This window comes from Chaetodon trifascialis, chromosome 2, assembly GCF_039877785.1.
Source record: "Chaetodon trifascialis isolate fChaTrf1 chromosome 2, fChaTrf1.hap1, whole genome shotgun sequence".
Taxonomy (NCBI): Eukaryota; Metazoa; Chordata; class Actinopteri; order Chaetodontiformes; family Chaetodontidae; genus Chaetodon; species Chaetodon trifascialis.
Window position 1 is genome coordinate 10,583,153 of NC_092057.1, and position 17,361 is coordinate 10,600,513.

A 17,361-nucleotide genomic window follows, 5' to 3' on the forward strand; every position below is an offset into this window, starting at 1 on the left:
GCCCTCATCAGTGATGCTGAATCTAAATTACAGGGACATAATACATTTTTAATTATATTAGTACATCAGTTAAGCTTACTACCTGAAGTGACAGACCTGGAAAACTTCATGTGGCTGAGAAGTGTTCGGCCTTTAAAATTCACTGGGAGCTTTAGATTGACCAATCAGATTATGTCTTCCTCCAGCGCAGCTCTGTCTGTAACTGAGACCTCAATCTGCCTTTGAGTGCAGGGCATTTCTGCTGATGAAAACTGCCCTCCTCTGGATGTTTACTGCACATCTCTGAGTCTATATGTATTCACTCTAAGTAGTTTTTATCCTTTATGAGTGGTTTGAACACCATGATTGTAAATTTGCATTCACATTTTAGGCTTTAGCTGATGCTCTTATCCAGAGTGACGGAGGCTGACTGTCACAGTACAATGAGCTTTAATTCCTGGATTACGGTCATCTACTCTACTGTTACATACTGAACAGAGATGAAGGTACAACGTGTTGTTGAACGTGACTGACTGGAAGTATTAACAATATAAAAACATTAGTTCAGACATCATGCTTTTTAAACAGGCAGTTTTTGTCTGTTAATGCTGATGAGACATGTTATTACAGTAAGTGCCTGTCAGATATATTATTCATATACAATATGACGATGTCACGTGGTAGTAAAATTAGTGGTAGCAGCAGCATTAACACTACTAATGGTAGTTGTAGTAGTAATAATTGTAATAATACCAGCAGTCACATTAGTGGTAGATGTACAACTAATACCACAGTATAAAAGTACTATAAAAACCTCTACATTTAAAATCTTACTCAAATAAAAGTACATAAACATTAGCATCAAATATAATTTATACCAAGTGTAAAAGTACTCATTATGCAGAATCGGCCATTTAAGATTAATGCATATAATGTCACTGGTTTATAGTTAGTGATGCTTTCATGTGTATGTATGTGTATGCATCACTAATGTTGCATTTGGTTAAAGGTGGAGCTAATATGAAGTACTCTCTCTGTCTCTGCAGGTCTTCATCATGTACTTCAAGCCGAGTACATTCAGGTGCATTCTGCTCCGCTGGGTCCGAATGCTCGGCTTCTCCATTGTGTACGGCACAGTCACACTGAAAATGTACAGGTATGCTGGCCTTTTGGTTTCTTTTAATGTACAGTAACATCCTGTTGCATTTCAACAAAATACATTTCTGAACTCTTTGAAGAATATAAACCTGGTAGGGATCTTAGATCTTTATGAAGCCGTCAGCAGGTAGAACCTTGAGTCACCTCAAGCTGCTTTTAGCTGCAATGCTACAGACAGATGGACCCAACTTCCTGATCATCTGAATGCACCCCAACACACAGTCACTTTCAAATCTACATTAAAAATTAAAGACTCTGCTGGTCTTCTGTACCTTTGATTGATTGGTTTCTCTGCTCCACTTTTATTTCCTCTGTTGCACTTACAGCAACGTCTAACTTATTGCTGCTCTGTAACTGTATTTCTGATCTATTTGATTTGCTTCTTATGTATTTTGTTTCATTTTATGTATTTTTTTGAATCTCATTTTATCATTTTAATAGATTTTATTGTGGTTTTTATTGCTTATTTTTTTTAGATGTCGCTCTAATGCTTTTCAATGCCTATATAATGCACTTTGAATTGCATCAGTGTTTCAAATGTGCAATATAAAATATTTATATTATATAAAGCTGTCTTGCCTTTTTATGTGGACAATAAGAGTCAAATGAGTTGTGGCAGTAATAGAAAATGTGTATAAACATATTGGCTGGCCAAACACAACTGACCAAAAGATAACCCATTACGCTGTTTCAAGCTATGTTTTTTAAATTTAAGCAAGACTATGCTACTTTTGGAAGAAATCACACATTCATCCTTGTAGAAATTAAAAGCTGAATTCATAAAAAAATAAAATGTACAATTTAAACATTTATGATGACTTAATAACGTGCATAAAAGAAGCAAACGCTTCATACCTTACCAGAAACAGGTTTGTTTTCTCCTAATTGTGGAAAATGAAAATTCAACATGTCCTTACTAGTTATTATGAAAGTGGATTCATCATGGTTTCATCATATATTCAGTCATCAACATTTGGCCGTCAAACAGTGATTGATTCTTGCCTCTGCACAGGGTGCTGAAGGTTTTCCTCTCACGCACGGCCCAGAGAATGCCCTACATGTCCAGCCTCCACCTGCTGAGGATTCTGGGAGTGATGCTGATGACGGTCAGCTGGTTCCTGTGTGCGTGGACAGTGGGTGTCCTCCAGAACCGCGACAGGAACATCCCAGTGTTCATCACAACCACCACGTCTGACGGCGAGGGGTTCAACCTGTGTTACCTGGACCGCTGGGACTACATGATGGCTGTGGGTGAGTGGCAGACAAACAGTGTGTGAGTTCTTCTGACTGATAGATCCTCTCACTCCAACAATGTAGTTATTAGTTGCTTATTTAGTCATTTGTGTGTGTGTGTGTGTGTGTGTGTGTGTGTGTGTGTGTGTGTGTGTGTGTGTGTGTGTGTGTGTCTGTGTGTGTGTGTGTGTGTGTATATATATATATATACTGAAAAGTTAGAATGGATAAAGGAGAAATAATTTAAATCTTCCATTGTGAAACTGAGCATCTTTCCCCAGGCAATATTATTTTTATACTCCTTTTGTATATGATTTGAACATATGCATAGATTTTATTTTGTATCCTTTTTTATTGTCAACTTGTTCTTTTTCTACATCTCCTTTTCTGTAAGAACACAATTTCCACAGCGTTTGATCAATAAGGTTTTATGTCATCTTATCTTAAAGGGTAATTCCTGTTTATTCCAATCTGGTCCTGTTCTTGTAGTTTTAGCCCTCATTTCTCTCAGTAATAACAACGTTGTACTCAAAAAAGTGGCTGCTTAGATCATTAGAAGACAAAGTCCAATGAGGTAAGAAACATGAAGGATCAGATTATCACACAGGTTATTAACAGGCCGTTTACAGGCAGCTGGATTTTCAAGGCAACTGGGAAGCATCGTTTCCTATCCTTGTTTTGTTCTGCCACAGCTGAACTTCTGTTCCTGTGCTGGGGCAGCTCTCTGTGGACTGCTGTCAGGCCGGTCCCCTCAGCGTTCCATGAGCCTCGCTACATGGGCATTGCCATCCACAACGAGCTTCTTCTCTCCACCATGTTTCACCTGTTTCGGTAAACAGCGAATATTTCTCTGAACCTCTTAAATGCAGAACAGCTAACCTGAGCGATACCCTCAGCGGTGTGTTTGTATCCTCCACAGTGAAAACAAAGAGAGCTGATGTTACATGATTTTGTGTTTTCTGTCCTCCTCAGATTCACCTTTCCCTCTCTTCATCCTGATTGGATGTTGCTGCTCTCCTTCACACACACCCATGTGACCATCACTGTCACACTCGCCCTGCTCTTCATTCCCAAGGTGCTCACCATTTTCATGTCATAGTGCCAAAATTAATACATTTTGGGGTAAAAGTTTAGTATGTATCATTTAGTATTTAAAGCTATCAAGCTATTGTTTGGCAGGTTGGAATGGAAAAGTCTGTCGGCCATAAAAGTTTTTGCAAGATTTTATGACAATCCATCCAATATTTCACTGTGGACTCACATTCTAAGATCAAAGATCCACTCACGTTGAAGTGAGTACATGAGTACATGACTTCACACAATGTTGTTTACATATGAATTGTATGCCTGTGTGTGTTCCACAGTTCCTTTATGTGTCTAAGCCTGGGAGAGAGGAGATTGCTGCAGAGGTGTATGAAGATGAAGTGGACCTTCGGCGTTCCGGCTCGTACCTCAACAGCAGTTTTCACTCTGCTTGGAGTGAGCACAGTGTGGACCCAGATGACTTTCGGGTAAACTCTCTTGTCACCTCAGAACGATGTTATCACTTTGCGTTGGGACATAATTTACAAAAGGTGGAAGAAATTCCAAAGGTCACATTAAAATGAGGAAAATAAATGTCCCTTAATTTCAGTTATGACCACATATAGAATCAATTAAACAGATTTTAAATAAATTATAATTTAAAAAATAAATTAACTGCAAACAGTCAACTATAGAATGAACACATTGTACTGTCTAAATTTTCTCCCCCTTTTATCCTTTTCTCATCCTAAACTATGTTCTTCTCCAATGAAAACCTGTCTTTTACCTTTCCTCTGACTTCTTACTCTCCACATCTTTTCCTCTCCTCAATCATTTCAACCATTTCCTCAATCCCTTCATCAATTCCCACCCTTCTTCATATGCACCAGGATGAACTGAAGAAGTTATACGCCCAGTTAGAAGTCCACAAGACCAAGAAGATGACCGCAAACAACCCTCATCTGTCAAAGAAGCGAAGTTCTCGATGTGCATTGGGTAGATCCATTATTAGGCGCATTGCTGAGATTCCTGAAACAATGAGCCGGCAGTGTAGCCGTGAGGAGAAAGATGGATCCTTCCACAATAGGAGTGTGAATCAGTCTGACTCTTTCAGGAGGACCCCAGATACAGTATCGATTAGTATCAGTTACAGAAGTTCAATGAAAACACCATCACCATCCATGCGCAAGTCCCAAAGTGATCATCACTATGTCAGGGAAAGAGAGTCTTCTTTGTGTGACTCCATGTTAAAAGCCAACACTGTGAAGAGATCTTCCCGACGATCTGAGACTGATTCACTGGATATTCCACCAGGGGTCTGCAAGTCAGCCAGTGCCCAAAATCTGTCAATTGATACCAATCTTCTGCATCCCGATCACACCAGGCTCCATAAGTCCTGGAGTCTAACCTCGACAACCACCCATTCTATGGAGAACATACCCAAGGTTAACAGAGCCAGCACAGTGCTGACAAGGTCTAGGCAGAGCTTATCCATTAGTGAACAGACCAGGAGTGCTCTCCAGTCAGAGTCATTTGACAAGGCTGAGGTCTGTCCTTGGGAGGTGGAGCCAGAACAGTCAGGTGACAGGAACCAGAAGCATGTTACCTACGCAAACTCTGACGATGGTGAGGTAAAACGTCCACCATCTCCAGAGGCACTTATCTGTCCCTGGGACCATTTACCACCTGTAGAGAATAATCCTTCAGAGAATAAAGGTGAAACTGGGTCCCCCAAACCACAGGCCACTGTGTCTGCAAGTCTGCCGAGCTCTCCAAGACCAAAGATCACAAAAGATCAACGTGTTTTCTCCTTTCGCACCACCACCAGTAAGTGGCTTTCTGTGAAATCAATTATGGGATCCATGGATGCAGGAAGCAAGTCCAGTAAGGATGGAAGTTTACATAAAGAGGATTCTGTTTCACAAAAAAGTCAGGAAAGTGCTTCCACAACACCAAGATCGGGAACATCTAGTAGACGTCCAAGCATGGAAAAGAGGTCACTGCAGAAAAGAAGTATGACAACAGATGGAAAACCATGCCTTGTGAAGCAGAATGCCATCAGACTGTCCTCTGGGGATTCTTCTGACAGAAGCCCAAGAAGGCTTGTGATTGTAAAATCTGCTGTACACCCTTGGGACATGGATGATATGCAAAAAGATGGCACGTATGAAAATGTGTTTTTATCAAGGCAGAACAGCAAACGTAGTAGTATAAGTTCTTGGGATAATGTCAGCAGCTGTAGAACTCCCTCTACTCACAGAAGAGGTAGTAATCGAATCACACCAGTCCGAAATGTTTCCCATGCAGATGTGTGTCCGTGGGATGGAGCTGGTACTTTTCAGGAAGGAGAGGGACCAAAGAAGCAACAGAGCATTAAAGCAGATGTCTGCCCTTGGGAATCACAGGTATCTGAACCATCTAATGTATGTCCATGGGAATTTCAGGACCAAGGGAATGTCAGAAGACAAGCAAGTGCCCATGGTAACGTTTGTCCTTGGGAATCTCAGGATATTCCTGTTGTTTATCATGCTAACCTGTCCAGAGATTCACAGACACAGCAGTCTTTGAAACATGCAGCAGACATATGTCCATGGGAGACTGATGAGACTCCCAAACCATCAGAAAGGTGTGATAATGAATATGCTAATGTTTGTCCTTGGGATGTTCAGGACAAGGCTGAAGTTGTATATGAAAACCTAAATCCGTTGGAGACCAAGGGAACGCTGACAGTGCCCTTTCAACAAGAAGTTATGAAAGCTGCAGTCTACCCTGGTGCATCAAAAGAAAGTTTAAGTTATGAGCAACAGTACCATGTAAAATCACCTTTCCTGCATTTGAGTCAACAAGTAACCAAGACAACAGAAAGTTGCCCATCAGATTTCCCTGATCCACCGAAAATCATGGAAACCATTTGTCCTTGGGACCAAGGGAACACAGAGCCAACAAATACAGACTCAACTTCACAAATCACCACCAAGCAAGATGTTTGTCCCTGGGAGACTGGACATCAAGGCAAACCAGAAGACACGCAAAAAGAGGTCACGCTTGTGAGAGTTGGCTCCATACAGACTGAAGTGAAAGACAGTACAAGAGTGAACATATGTCCCTGGGAATCTGAGCCCGCTGAACAAATTGCAGCTACTAAGATGGTGTCAGAAGGACCACAAAGACTAGCAGATGTTTGTCCATGGGATAGTGGTATACCAGAATCAGAGAGTCATGTAAGGCAAGACACAGCTCATGCAAATGTCTGTCCATGGGATTCAGAGGACGCACGGACCGTCAAAACTGAAGTGTCAGAAGCATCAGAGAAGCTGCAGAGACAAGAAAAATCTCAACAAGATGTTTGTCCATGGGAAACACAAGCTCCAAAAGTTCTCACAAAGCAAGATAGTGCTCGGGCAGACGTTTGTCCATGGGAGACAGGAGAACCAAAAGTCCTCACAAAGCAAGACAGCGCTCGGGCAGACGTTTGTCCATGGGAGATGGGAGAACCAAAGGTTCTCACAAAGCAAGACAGCGCTCACAACAATGTTTGCCCATGGGAGACGGAAGAACCAAAAGTTCTCACAAAGCAAGACAGCGCTCGGGCAGACGTTTGTCCATGGGAGACGGGAGAGCCAAAAGTCCTCACAAAGCAAGACAGCGCTCGGGCAGACGTTTGTCCATGGGAGACGGGAGAACCAAAAGTCCTCACAAAGCAAGACAGCGCTCGGGCAGACGTTTGTCCATGGGAGACGGGAGAACCAAAAGTCCTCACAAAGCAAGACAGTGCTCGGGCAGACGTTTGTCCATGGGAGACGGGAGAACCAAAAGTCCTCAAAAAGCAAGACAGTGATCGGGCAGACGTTTGTCCATGGGAGACGGAGGAACCAAAAGTCCTCAAAAAGCAAGACAGTGATCGGGCAGATGTTTGTCCATGGGAATCTAAGGATCCACAAACCTCAATCCAAAGCGAAGTTGATATTCCCAACAGTGACAAAGATGGAGTCACTGAGAACCAGGGGCCAGTCAGTGTAGAAGAGACTCTCACAAATATCAGCCCAGAACAGATAGATGAGTCAAAAGAAAACTTAGCCCTGGGTCGCCGTGATGCTTTGTGTCCCTGGGAGATGGCAAGGAGCAGATCTGGTTCATTCACAGACAATGCCTCAGATGTTTTTACATGGGAGCCTGAGAATATTCCTGAGGAAGATGAAGAGGACGATGCAGAATGTGCTGCTGAAGCTCTTGTATTCCCACCTGACTTGTGACCTAAATTTAGCCAGCGTTTGCTTTTTACTTTTGACTCCTTCCACTAAATCAAGGGGAATGTGAACTCTGTTAAACTATTTTGGTGGTACCCTGTTGAAGGTCATGGGGAAATTTGTTTTTAACCTCCCCAGCCATACAGGGAGGTCAGAATGCAGGGTCAGCTCCCAAACAGCTCCCCTGCAGCTGGCAGAGCTAAAGCCCATTCTGTTGGACAATTAATTGGGCTAATCAAGGACAGAACAAGCAGCTGTCTGACTAATGAGCCTGTAGTGGAGACTTGGTAAGCTGTAAACAATAAGTTGTGCAAACCTGACTGAAAATAAGTCTTCTTTTAACTGAAGCACATATTGCACACTTATCATTTCCCTAATTAATCCAGCAATGACCTACAGATAGACATTTCTTGGCTGACAGAAGGGCATCTAAAGGATTTAGATGAAGTCCCTTTTCTTCCTGCGTCCACCCCCCATTTTAAATGAAAATCTTTTTTGTGTCTTTGTATGTTTTTAGGTGACAATTCATATATTTGCCATGTATGTACAGTATGCTGCAACCATGGCTGACGTGAATATGTTACTAAAACTGAACTCAACAAGTAGACAGTGCTCACAATCACAAATATAGCACAGGACCTGAGAGATGGAACTGAATGGAAGCCTAACGGGCATACACCAGATAAATTCAGTCTAATTTTGTTTTTATGGAAATTATATTTTCATTGTAGAAAAAAAGTGTTATGTGTGAAGCAGTGCCGCCAGAATTACAATGGATGTCAAATTACATTTCTATCAAGTGTTAATGATTGATAAAACTATGCATACATGTTTGCTAAAGTGACTGACTTCTGGACTAAAGACCAGTGATTGACATTACTCTCTCACTTTTGATTCAGTCATAACTGGGAAAATAACATTCCACCAAATAAAGAAACAATACCAAAAAAATGCATAAATCACCATAAACTGGAGTGAAAAGCTGAATAATCTTTTTTTATCTGAGCATTTAGAAAGTAAAGTCAATGCCTTTTATGTGGATGCAATGCACTGGACACCAGCTGGTAATTGCTTAGAGCATCAAATTATACACAACATTCATGTTGCAGCTAACCTGACCTGCTTCCAAATTTACTCAATATAAATTACGCAAATAATGTGAGTTATGGGGGTGAAATGAAAAATAGGACTGCCCCCTGTCTGTTGAATAATTGTGAGTTAAGTTTTGGTCTACTACAAAAGGTTTTGTCAGGATTATTTATGCAGACAGTATTAGTCACTATAGTGGAAAAGTCACATCTTTGGCAACACTTTAATATTCATGTTCTTTGAAAAGAATTAGATTATGAGAGGTTCTTCTGCATAACTCCATTGATATGCAGACAACTAGTCATTGGGCCAACTTCTTTTATTTAAATCAATTTATGGATTAGTCAAAGATGTCTCATAACTATTAGATATTTTCATTATTAGTTGATCATTTCTTTACATCAAGAGCGGCCCATATTTCATCTCTGACTTTAGTGAGTACTACTTTGAAAAGTCAGAATCGCAGTATTACATTAGAAAAATTTTATGGTGGATAAAACTTCCAATAATAACAGCTTTCTGTATTGATGTAATTATGTCACGTCTATGCCAGCAATCTGTCAGCAAAATCAACTGGCAGTTTTTCAGCACTTCTGCTACAGTGACTCTTTGTTTTTTATCCAGTGATTTCATTGTTAAAACACTGCACTTTTGTTGTCAATGGAGTGACCTAGTTTTGTGAGCATTGTTGCATGTTAGTGTGGTTTTGAATGAGTGTGCCGTAACTTGTTGTCACGTGAAAAATATATATAATATTGTTGAAACACATCCCTTGATTTGCATCGAGAAACGGCCTCTGTTGTGTTTTCAATTTTGTATGCAATATCTTCTATGAAAGATTATTCTGATAAAGAAATATCCTCTGAAATCTACTGGTGTGAAGCAGATGGGACACTTTATTTTTGTATTTCCTGAGGTCAACATGCAGCATATTCATCAGAGAAATAAACCATACAATATGTGGGGATCTCATGTTTTATTTTTCACATGTACACATTAAGTTAATCTCTCAAAAAAACATGAAAATGAAACAAAGGTGACTCACAGTGACATTTGAAGTCATGAAAAGAGCTGTTATTATTATTCCAGACTGCTGTGTGATAATTTGCTGCTGTGAAAGAAGCAGCTTGATTGGCTCCAGGACACAGAGGTTTGATCATCCTAAAACTCACCTGCTGCTTCCACTGTTTCAACAGCCAACAGCATGTAGAGATAAAAGCCTCCGAAGGAAGCCTGGTTTCCTGCCAAAGTGGACAAATCAACGAGCCACAGCCAAATTTTAAACAGCATTTGGCCCATGACTGCAGACAATGTCCTACTGTGGTTTGATGAAAAAAGCAGCGCCACCTGGTGGTCTATTTGCTCCACTGAACTGCCTTTGCTTTGGGAACTTCATAGTTGAGGGCATCAAACTCTTCTCCTGGTTTCAGCTCTGGACCAGGAATCATGACAGTCTGAAAGAGTAAGAGGAGCAGATGAGTATCATTTGTAAAGGGTGAAATTTTCATAAAATAGATTTAAATGAACACATACATTAACAAATATCTCAAATGTTATTTATTTCCTTCTTTTCCTTCAACAACAGCAACAACAACACTGTAAAGAGTCATCCTGGTGTTACTGTTTGCTCCTGCATTTCCTTATTATTTTAGATCACTTGTGAATTGTGTCAAATCAGGTTTTCATTTGTCTTTAATTTCATGGACTACAGCTGGCATTGTGCTTTCATTCATCGGTTGGCATGACAGACTGTGATTGACAGGTGGCAGAGCTTAAAATAAACTCAAAGAATTAGTCAAACCTCAGAGGTTTGGTGTAACTGATGTTAAGATATCTGTAGCATTATGCATGTAAGAGCTTCAAGGTATTTTAAAAGGGATGAAAAACTGAAAATATAAAAAGACCTGCCAGAAATTAATCACTTGTGCCAGTTGTGGTAAAGACAACTGATATACACAGAAACATAATCCAGAGACACACAATATTTGAGACTTACATGTAAGTCATTCTGTTATGATACATTAGGTAATTAATGCCGAGAAGGGTATGATTTTGGCTCGGTTTGTTAGTGAACATCACACAGGTACCAGTAATCCTTTAGGGCAGCTAACACATGTAGTTGCTCAAACTTCATACTAAAGTCGTTGTGGAGCACTCAGAGGCAGCGGCTTCTTGGGAGAACCAGTACAAATGTACCATCACCCTGATTGTAAAATTGCTTTTTTCTCAAACTTAAGTCTGGCTATGGAAATGTAATTTCTGGTTTTCACAAATTATGTTCAGTACGTGAAATATTTCCAATTTAGGAATAACTAATAAATGCACAACTGAGATGATGAGCCTTCAGCTAGGACCAACCTTATTTTGACATTATTCTACTAGTTTTGGGAAATGTATCCAGATGCACATCGTGACTGCGGCTGCAGATTTGCATTTCATAGAAGAGTCGGCCTTGGTGAAGGCCTACGCTCTCCAAGTGACCTTCTAGTTTCCCTTGTTTTTTTAAATTGTAAATTGTGGTCACACTAACAACAAGCTAATTATTATTAAACTAATGACCATCACGCATCATGAAATGAAGAAGGCGTCTCCAGCAGAGACTGTGTGATGCTGCTTTTTTAGATTCTATCAGAGCAGGGTAAGAAACAGCTTCCAGGCAACATTACTGCTCCATCTGTCTGGTATATCTGAGGCACAGCAGGGGCTGACTCACAGATTTAAGGTGATTATATTCTATGTTTTGCAGTGATGCTTCTAATGCAAGTCAACCTCTATTCCAGTCTTACATTGTGAAGACTGGCACAGACACTGAACTCCACCTCTCTGATAATCACAGTCTAACAGATCTTTCTCCTTTACTGATGCTAAGACACTTTTGTTAATGAGGAAATCTGAACCATATCAGAATAAACTTTAGGTGACAAATCGCTAGATTATTAAATTCCAGGCAACGGTGATTCAAACGACTGAGCCACAACACCACATTCCTACATGTCAAAAATATTTCCATACGATGGAGAAATGCTAGTTACTGAAACGGTTGAGGAGGAGAAATGTGGTTTATTCCTGCGTTCACACTGAGTGACACAATCAGGTCAGCAGGAGTCCTCTCACTCAGTCCGCAGCTTAGCACACAAGACACTGAAAGGCTCAAACCTATTGACTGAGCAACATTAGCTGTTTATGCTTCAAGCGTCACCCAAATTACAAAAAACATACTTTCTCTTTATAGTACCTCCAGTGGCATCTATCTATGCACAGTTTGGATCAAAGTCCATTGATTGCTGTATGGTCCACATAGCTAAAACTATTGCAGTCAAATACACCAGTACCTCAATAAATCCTACCTAAGCTGTTTTAAAGAGCCTGTGTTTTGTGGTGAAGTTCAATATTGTTGTGCTATGATGAGAGCTGTTTCCTCATTGACAAAAATGAGGAAACGAGGGGGAGGAGTGGCACTGCCATAAGCTGCTGGGAACACCATCTCCTCCACTTCCTTGACAATTCGATAGTCATATGACTTTTACATGACTGGTCATATACTGATCATATGACTTCTTTGTGTGCATATCTTGCCAGAGTTACGTCCTGACAATTAACAACTCCTGATGGTGTGTGGACACCATTATGCACACCGACACATCTTGCTGTACGGTCTTCTTTTTAATAGTCAAGTGATTTTAACAAACATTTTTAACTGCCTACAACCTGGATGTCTTAGAGAATGAATCCACAGAGACATAACCTTCATAAAAGGTAGTATTGACCACAGAGCTGTTGTAGTAGACTGCATTAGTGTTAACTAGATGTACCCAATAAACTGAGTGTACATCCTCCTGCCACATTGTGGAGGTTTAACACCTCAGCACCAGATGATTAGGAGTCCAGACAGTTTATTAAACCAGGGTCTGAGCAGTACTTGAACTTTAACCAAAGAGCCTCTATTTTATGGGAAGAAGCAAAGGTCGTACTAAGAGGATATACAGTGTAAAAGCATATGTAACAGCAAGGAAGAGATAATACTTAATCGACAGTCATAAGAAAATGATACTGAAAAGCTTGTAACACTAAAACCTACGCCACCGACCTGATTCATGTGGTCATTAAGTAAGAACTAGCCAGATAATAAAGGCTTCTTCATTTCCCTTTGACAGGAAGAGTGTCTTGGACCTTTGCCTTTTTCTTACTAAAAGATATAAAAAAAAGATGCTGTCAGCTGGTGCAGAGTAGAGGGTCACCTTAATAACTGGGTCCTTGGCAGGAGCCCAGGATGGCACTATCTTTCCATGTAATCTCCATTGGCCATAGGGGTTGACGAGGTGTCGTTCCATGACCACGTACTCCAAGACGTCCTTCGGCTGCTCCTCGTCGCCCAGCATCAGCCTCCCAAAGCGGTCATAGATGGCCAGAGTCTGCAGGACAAGCAGATGTATAAGAAGGTTCATCCAGTCATCTAAATCCTGATTTTAATCTTGGTTTTAATCCTGGTTGCAATTCTCAAAACTGCTCTTGAATTTGTTTTGTATCACTGCTGCACTTAACTGTGTGGAATCTGAATACATAACAAAATCTTAGTTTAGATGTTTATTAATCAAGCTCCTGGACAAACTGGCTACTGGGGTGTAACTTAAATGAACAGAAGGTTAAGAAACTCTGTCATTGTTCAAAGTATCAATGACATCTGAAAAACAGGAACACGTACTTTGTGAAAAAGCTCTGCACATCAATAGTACATTCTCATACTGTACCATGACAGGACTTGCCCATGAAAATATGAATCGTACCTGTTTGGAGTGGATGCGGACCGTCACCTGACCGTACAGGTTGCCTTTAGAGACCATGTCGGGGCAGCGGGCGTGGACCACTTTGGGTGGCTCCAGGGACTCGACAAACCTCCAGCGGATCGTCTTGTAACGGTTCCCCCTCGTCATCTCCTGAACACAAGCCAGAGGAGTGATGGGAGGAGTAAAAACAACTAATTGGGGATTTGATGAAACTCAGCTGATGAAAAATTTTAACTTTTAGAGGAAGAACTTACAGGATAACACCTTTCTGTCACCAAGGAGTGAAGCTTCTCCTTGTTGAAGCTGCAAAACAAACAGCAGATTTTAATCTTTTTTCTAAACCTCACACCAGTTTTTTTAAGGGTAATGATACATAAATTGTAGTCAGATTACATGCTGCACTACAGAACATCAGGCTCTGCTTTCTGTCAATCACCTCATATGAAGTCTCACCTAGAAAGGGATCCCTCTGCAAAAATCTTTTTATCTAATACTTTTTTTTTTTTAACCAATTTTTAACCATTAAATTTGTACTCTAAAAACTAAAATGGACTGAGAAGTAAAAGTTCTAATTATAAAATACATTTTACTGCATTTGTGCTGGACTGAGGAAATGTGACTCAGTCTTCATTGGCTGATGGAGTTTACCCAGTTTACTTTCATTTTCATCCCTTCATTTTACTCAGTTCAGTTTATTCAGACTGAGCAAAACTCCACCCACTGAAGAAGACCACGTGATGCAGTTGAAAGCTCCAGAAAACCAAGTAAAGTTTCTCCCTGACTGAGCTTCAGATGAGCTGTGAGGTAAGAGTCATGAGTTCATTTTCTTACAATGCCAGGGAGTTGTGAGCCTCAGTATAGATTTCTTGAGCTTGCTCTGCAAAATCCTTCGTTGAGAACTGAGAGTCGTGCTCTTTGATTTTACGTAGCCTGTTAGAAACAACATAAAAAACAGTTTCAGGTTGCCCACATTTACTGTTACATACATCCTCTTAAGATATTAAGAGTCTGTTTGAATGAAACAGCTGTAATAAGCTGTGAGGTACAAAGTGTCCTCCTTCTCAATGACAGCCACATCTAAGTAAATTCTCTGCTGCAAGATGCAGATACATTTAACAAGAGAAACATCATTACAGGAACAACATGAGGAGTTAGAGAAACAATCTTACGCTAGTTGTGAGGCGGCGCTCTGTCGAATCTGTTCCGCTCGTTGTTTCAGGCCTTCTTTTGACAGACTGGAAAGACGAGCATCACCCTCTGGGGGGACGTAGGGGTCAAAGACTCCCGCTGGTAAAGACAGCAAACAGGACTGATCAATCAGCATGCACCCTCCAACCAGGAGACATATTACAAAATAATAATTTCAATGCAAAACTGCCGCCGGATAGATGAGGAGTAGCTACACTTTTCTGGGTTGCAAATTGGTATTTATCATAAAATACATCAACAGCAGTCCTTAAATGTGCTGGTGCTAAATTTATCTCACTAATACACCACCTTCTTTATCCAGCTGATGACTCAGTGTCTGTAACAATTAACTAAACAATATTTTTTTCTGTAACTTCCAGTAAGTGAATGTTAATATCTTTTTCTTTGAAACCATTTTCTTCCATTGTACAGAAGAAGACAAAGTTCTTAAATGTTAAATCTTGTCTCAACACAAAAAGCCGTAGAAGTGGCCTCCATCCAGACCACTGGATCCCTAAGCCCCCATTCCTGATAGTGTTTAGTGATGCAAATAGAATATAAAAACAATGGAGCCAAAACAAAATGACAATTCATTCAGATTATCAGGTTACAATACAACAGTCTAGACATGACAAACTTATTATTTAAAACAGTCTGATACATAACAAAAAAATAGCAATTTCGATGAGACATTCAATGCCAACTTCTGTTTCTTAACAGTTTTTGATGCTCTTTGCTGTAAATACATTTTGATCAGCACCAAAAACTGGTTCAACTGGTTACCTGCTAAAAGTCACAGGTAGATATGGAAACCTTACCAATCATCAGCTTCATCATTATTGTATCCCTCTGAAGTCTCATGTGTTGTTTAAATATATTTTAATGTTGTTAATAAACAAAGCCAAGAATTATTTTCCACTCTGACACCTTGAGACTTATCATTCAACCCCCCCCCCCCAAACATCATTACCAGTGCAGGTGATGTTGATGGGCCTCTCACGGTACTCCTGTCCGATAACAAAACCTGCTGCTTGGGCCCTGGCCTCCGGGCTCTCTTTGTCCTTGTCCTTCCCCTTCCCCTTCCCCTTCACCCCCACTGCTGGAGGGATAAAGTATCGCTTTTTGGTCCGGACTGGAAGGAAAAGTGGGACCGGATGCCACAAATCCAGAGATGTTTCAGCATGCTGAGAGAAGGAAAACACAAAAGGTCATTAAGGTTACAATTCTACTTTATGTCTATTATGGAGGGCATAGTTATTGTCAGTGGTGGAACGTAAACAAGCACATGCGCTATTGTACTGTACTCAGATACAATTCTTTGGTACTATACTTACACATTGCCATTTTATGCAACTTTTTACTTCTAGTCCTCGACATTCTGGAAGCCAATATGGTACAATTCACTCCACTACTTTTATTTGAGAACATTAGTCACTACGCAGATTCAGATTAGTCAAACACAATTTAACTAATGCAGTATGGCAGATTATCATACATTAATCTACCTGGCAGTACATAAAATAGTTGACATTAGCTCCACCTTTTCCAGCTACAACATTAGCGATGCTTATACATTAATGAATGACTAATTCCAATCCAATTATATATGTAACTGAAATTTTTACACGGTCATGTTGCTACTTTTATATTGAAAGGTGTTTCTAATATTTTGCATATGGAATGCATATGGAGGGCACCAACACCCACTACAACTCTTTAAGATGAAATAATACGGAAAAAAAATGGGCCGTTGAAGTAAAAAAAATGTGAAATTTTGTCTCATTCCAACAATCTCAGAAATTTGGCTTCCTACCTCCTAATTTTGATTTACGTTCATTTTTATTTTTCCCTGCTGTGCATATGCTCCCATGTATCGATGTGGAGGTTAATGTCCTGACAGTTAGCTTACGTTAGCTAAGCCATCCTGGTAAAAACTATGTGCAGAGTAACAACTTCACGACAAGCAAAACAAACGAGCAGCTCCGTCAACACATTGAAAATCTGAGTTTAGTCAGTACAGTAAAGTGTAATTAAACGTCCCCATACCTTTAAACTGCTACATGTTGCTCTATGAAGAGCCAGCAGCGTCCTCCTCATGGGCATCGCCATCTTGCCACCCTTTCAGAGACTGTAGAAGCACTTCCAGTTTGCACTTTCAAAATAAAACTTCAAATGAAATCGGACCAAAAGTCATCGAAACTCCACGGTTGAGGCCAGTGCTCAAGATACTCTGAAAAGCAAAATAGATAGTCAGAAGAGAGACAGCTTTGCAAGTCTTACATCTTATCATTATTGGACCAAAATGTAGAGATCGACCCAAGGGTGGCGCCAGAGAAAGGCCTTTTTTTAACCTAAGTCAGAAAGCGGTAGTGGACGAAGTAAGGTTCATCAAAGTAAAAGCGTTTAACGGGTGTGTGTAGAAGAAACAATACAGCAGCGCAGAAAAACAAGTAAAAATCATGCATTCAATTGTTTATTTTGTAAAATTCCAAAAGTGTTAACATCAAAATATACATAAAGTGCCAAAAGTAAAAGTACCGATTAAGCAGAATGCCCCTGTTCAAATGTATGAATGTATATTAAATTATTGTATTAGATTTATTGATGCAGTAATGTGTTCATCACTTTGCTGCAGCTGGTAAATGTGGGATTAATTTTAA

The 17,361-nt window shown here is 40.2% G+C and overlaps 2 protein-coding genes across 2 annotated transcripts in view; one reads left to right on the top strand and one right to left on the bottom strand.

Moving 5' to 3' along the window:
- Positions 1 to 9,696, top strand: part of gpr179 (G protein-coupled receptor 179) — a 25,227-nt gene extending 15,531 nt beyond the window's left edge. The window contains exons 6-11 of the mRNA XM_070978240.1: positions 1,026 to 1,135; positions 2,150 to 2,388; positions 3,063 to 3,201; positions 3,343 to 3,445; positions 3,735 to 3,881; positions 4,284 to 9,696. Coding sequence (XP_070834341.1) covers positions 1,026 to 1,135; positions 2,150 to 2,388; positions 3,063 to 3,201; positions 3,343 to 3,445; positions 3,735 to 3,881; positions 4,284 to 7,646 — 4,101 coding nt within the window. The 3' untranslated portion in view covers positions 7,647 to 9,696. The remainder of the gene's footprint in view (positions 1 to 1,025; positions 1,136 to 2,149; positions 2,389 to 3,062; positions 3,202 to 3,342; positions 3,446 to 3,734; positions 3,882 to 4,283) is intronic.
- Positions 9,608 to 16,833, bottom strand: mrpl45 (mitochondrial ribosomal protein L45). The gene is made up of 8 exons (XM_070978252.1): positions 16,748 to 16,833; positions 15,672 to 15,885; positions 14,683 to 14,800; positions 14,345 to 14,443; positions 13,768 to 13,816; positions 13,514 to 13,663; positions 12,968 to 13,141; positions 9,608 to 10,183 (listed from the first exon to the last, which is right to left on the bottom strand). The coding sequence occupies exons 1-8, from the start codon at positions 16,808 to 16,810 to the stop codon at positions 10,085 to 10,087; spliced, it is 966 nt and encodes a 321-aa protein (XP_070834353.1). The 5' UTR covers positions 16,811 to 16,833; the 3' UTR covers positions 9,608 to 10,084.
- Positions 16,834 to 17,361: the final 528 nt, after the last annotated feature.

Excerpts from the sequence above, each read along its gene's own strand:
- mrpl45 (XM_070978252.1), bottom strand. The coding sequence starts at position 16,810 with ATGGCGATGCCCATGAGGAGGACGCTGCTGGCTCTTCATAGAGCAACA. Across the intron at positions 14,444-14,682 it reads AGCGCCGCCTCACAACTAGC|GCTACGTAAAATCAAAGAGC; the intron begins GTAAGATTGTTT and ends TGTTTCTAACAG. Across the intron at positions 13,664-13,767 it reads TGACAGAAAGGTGTTATCCT|GAGATGACGAGGGGGAACCG; the intron begins GTAAGTTCTTCC and ends GCTTGTGTTCAG.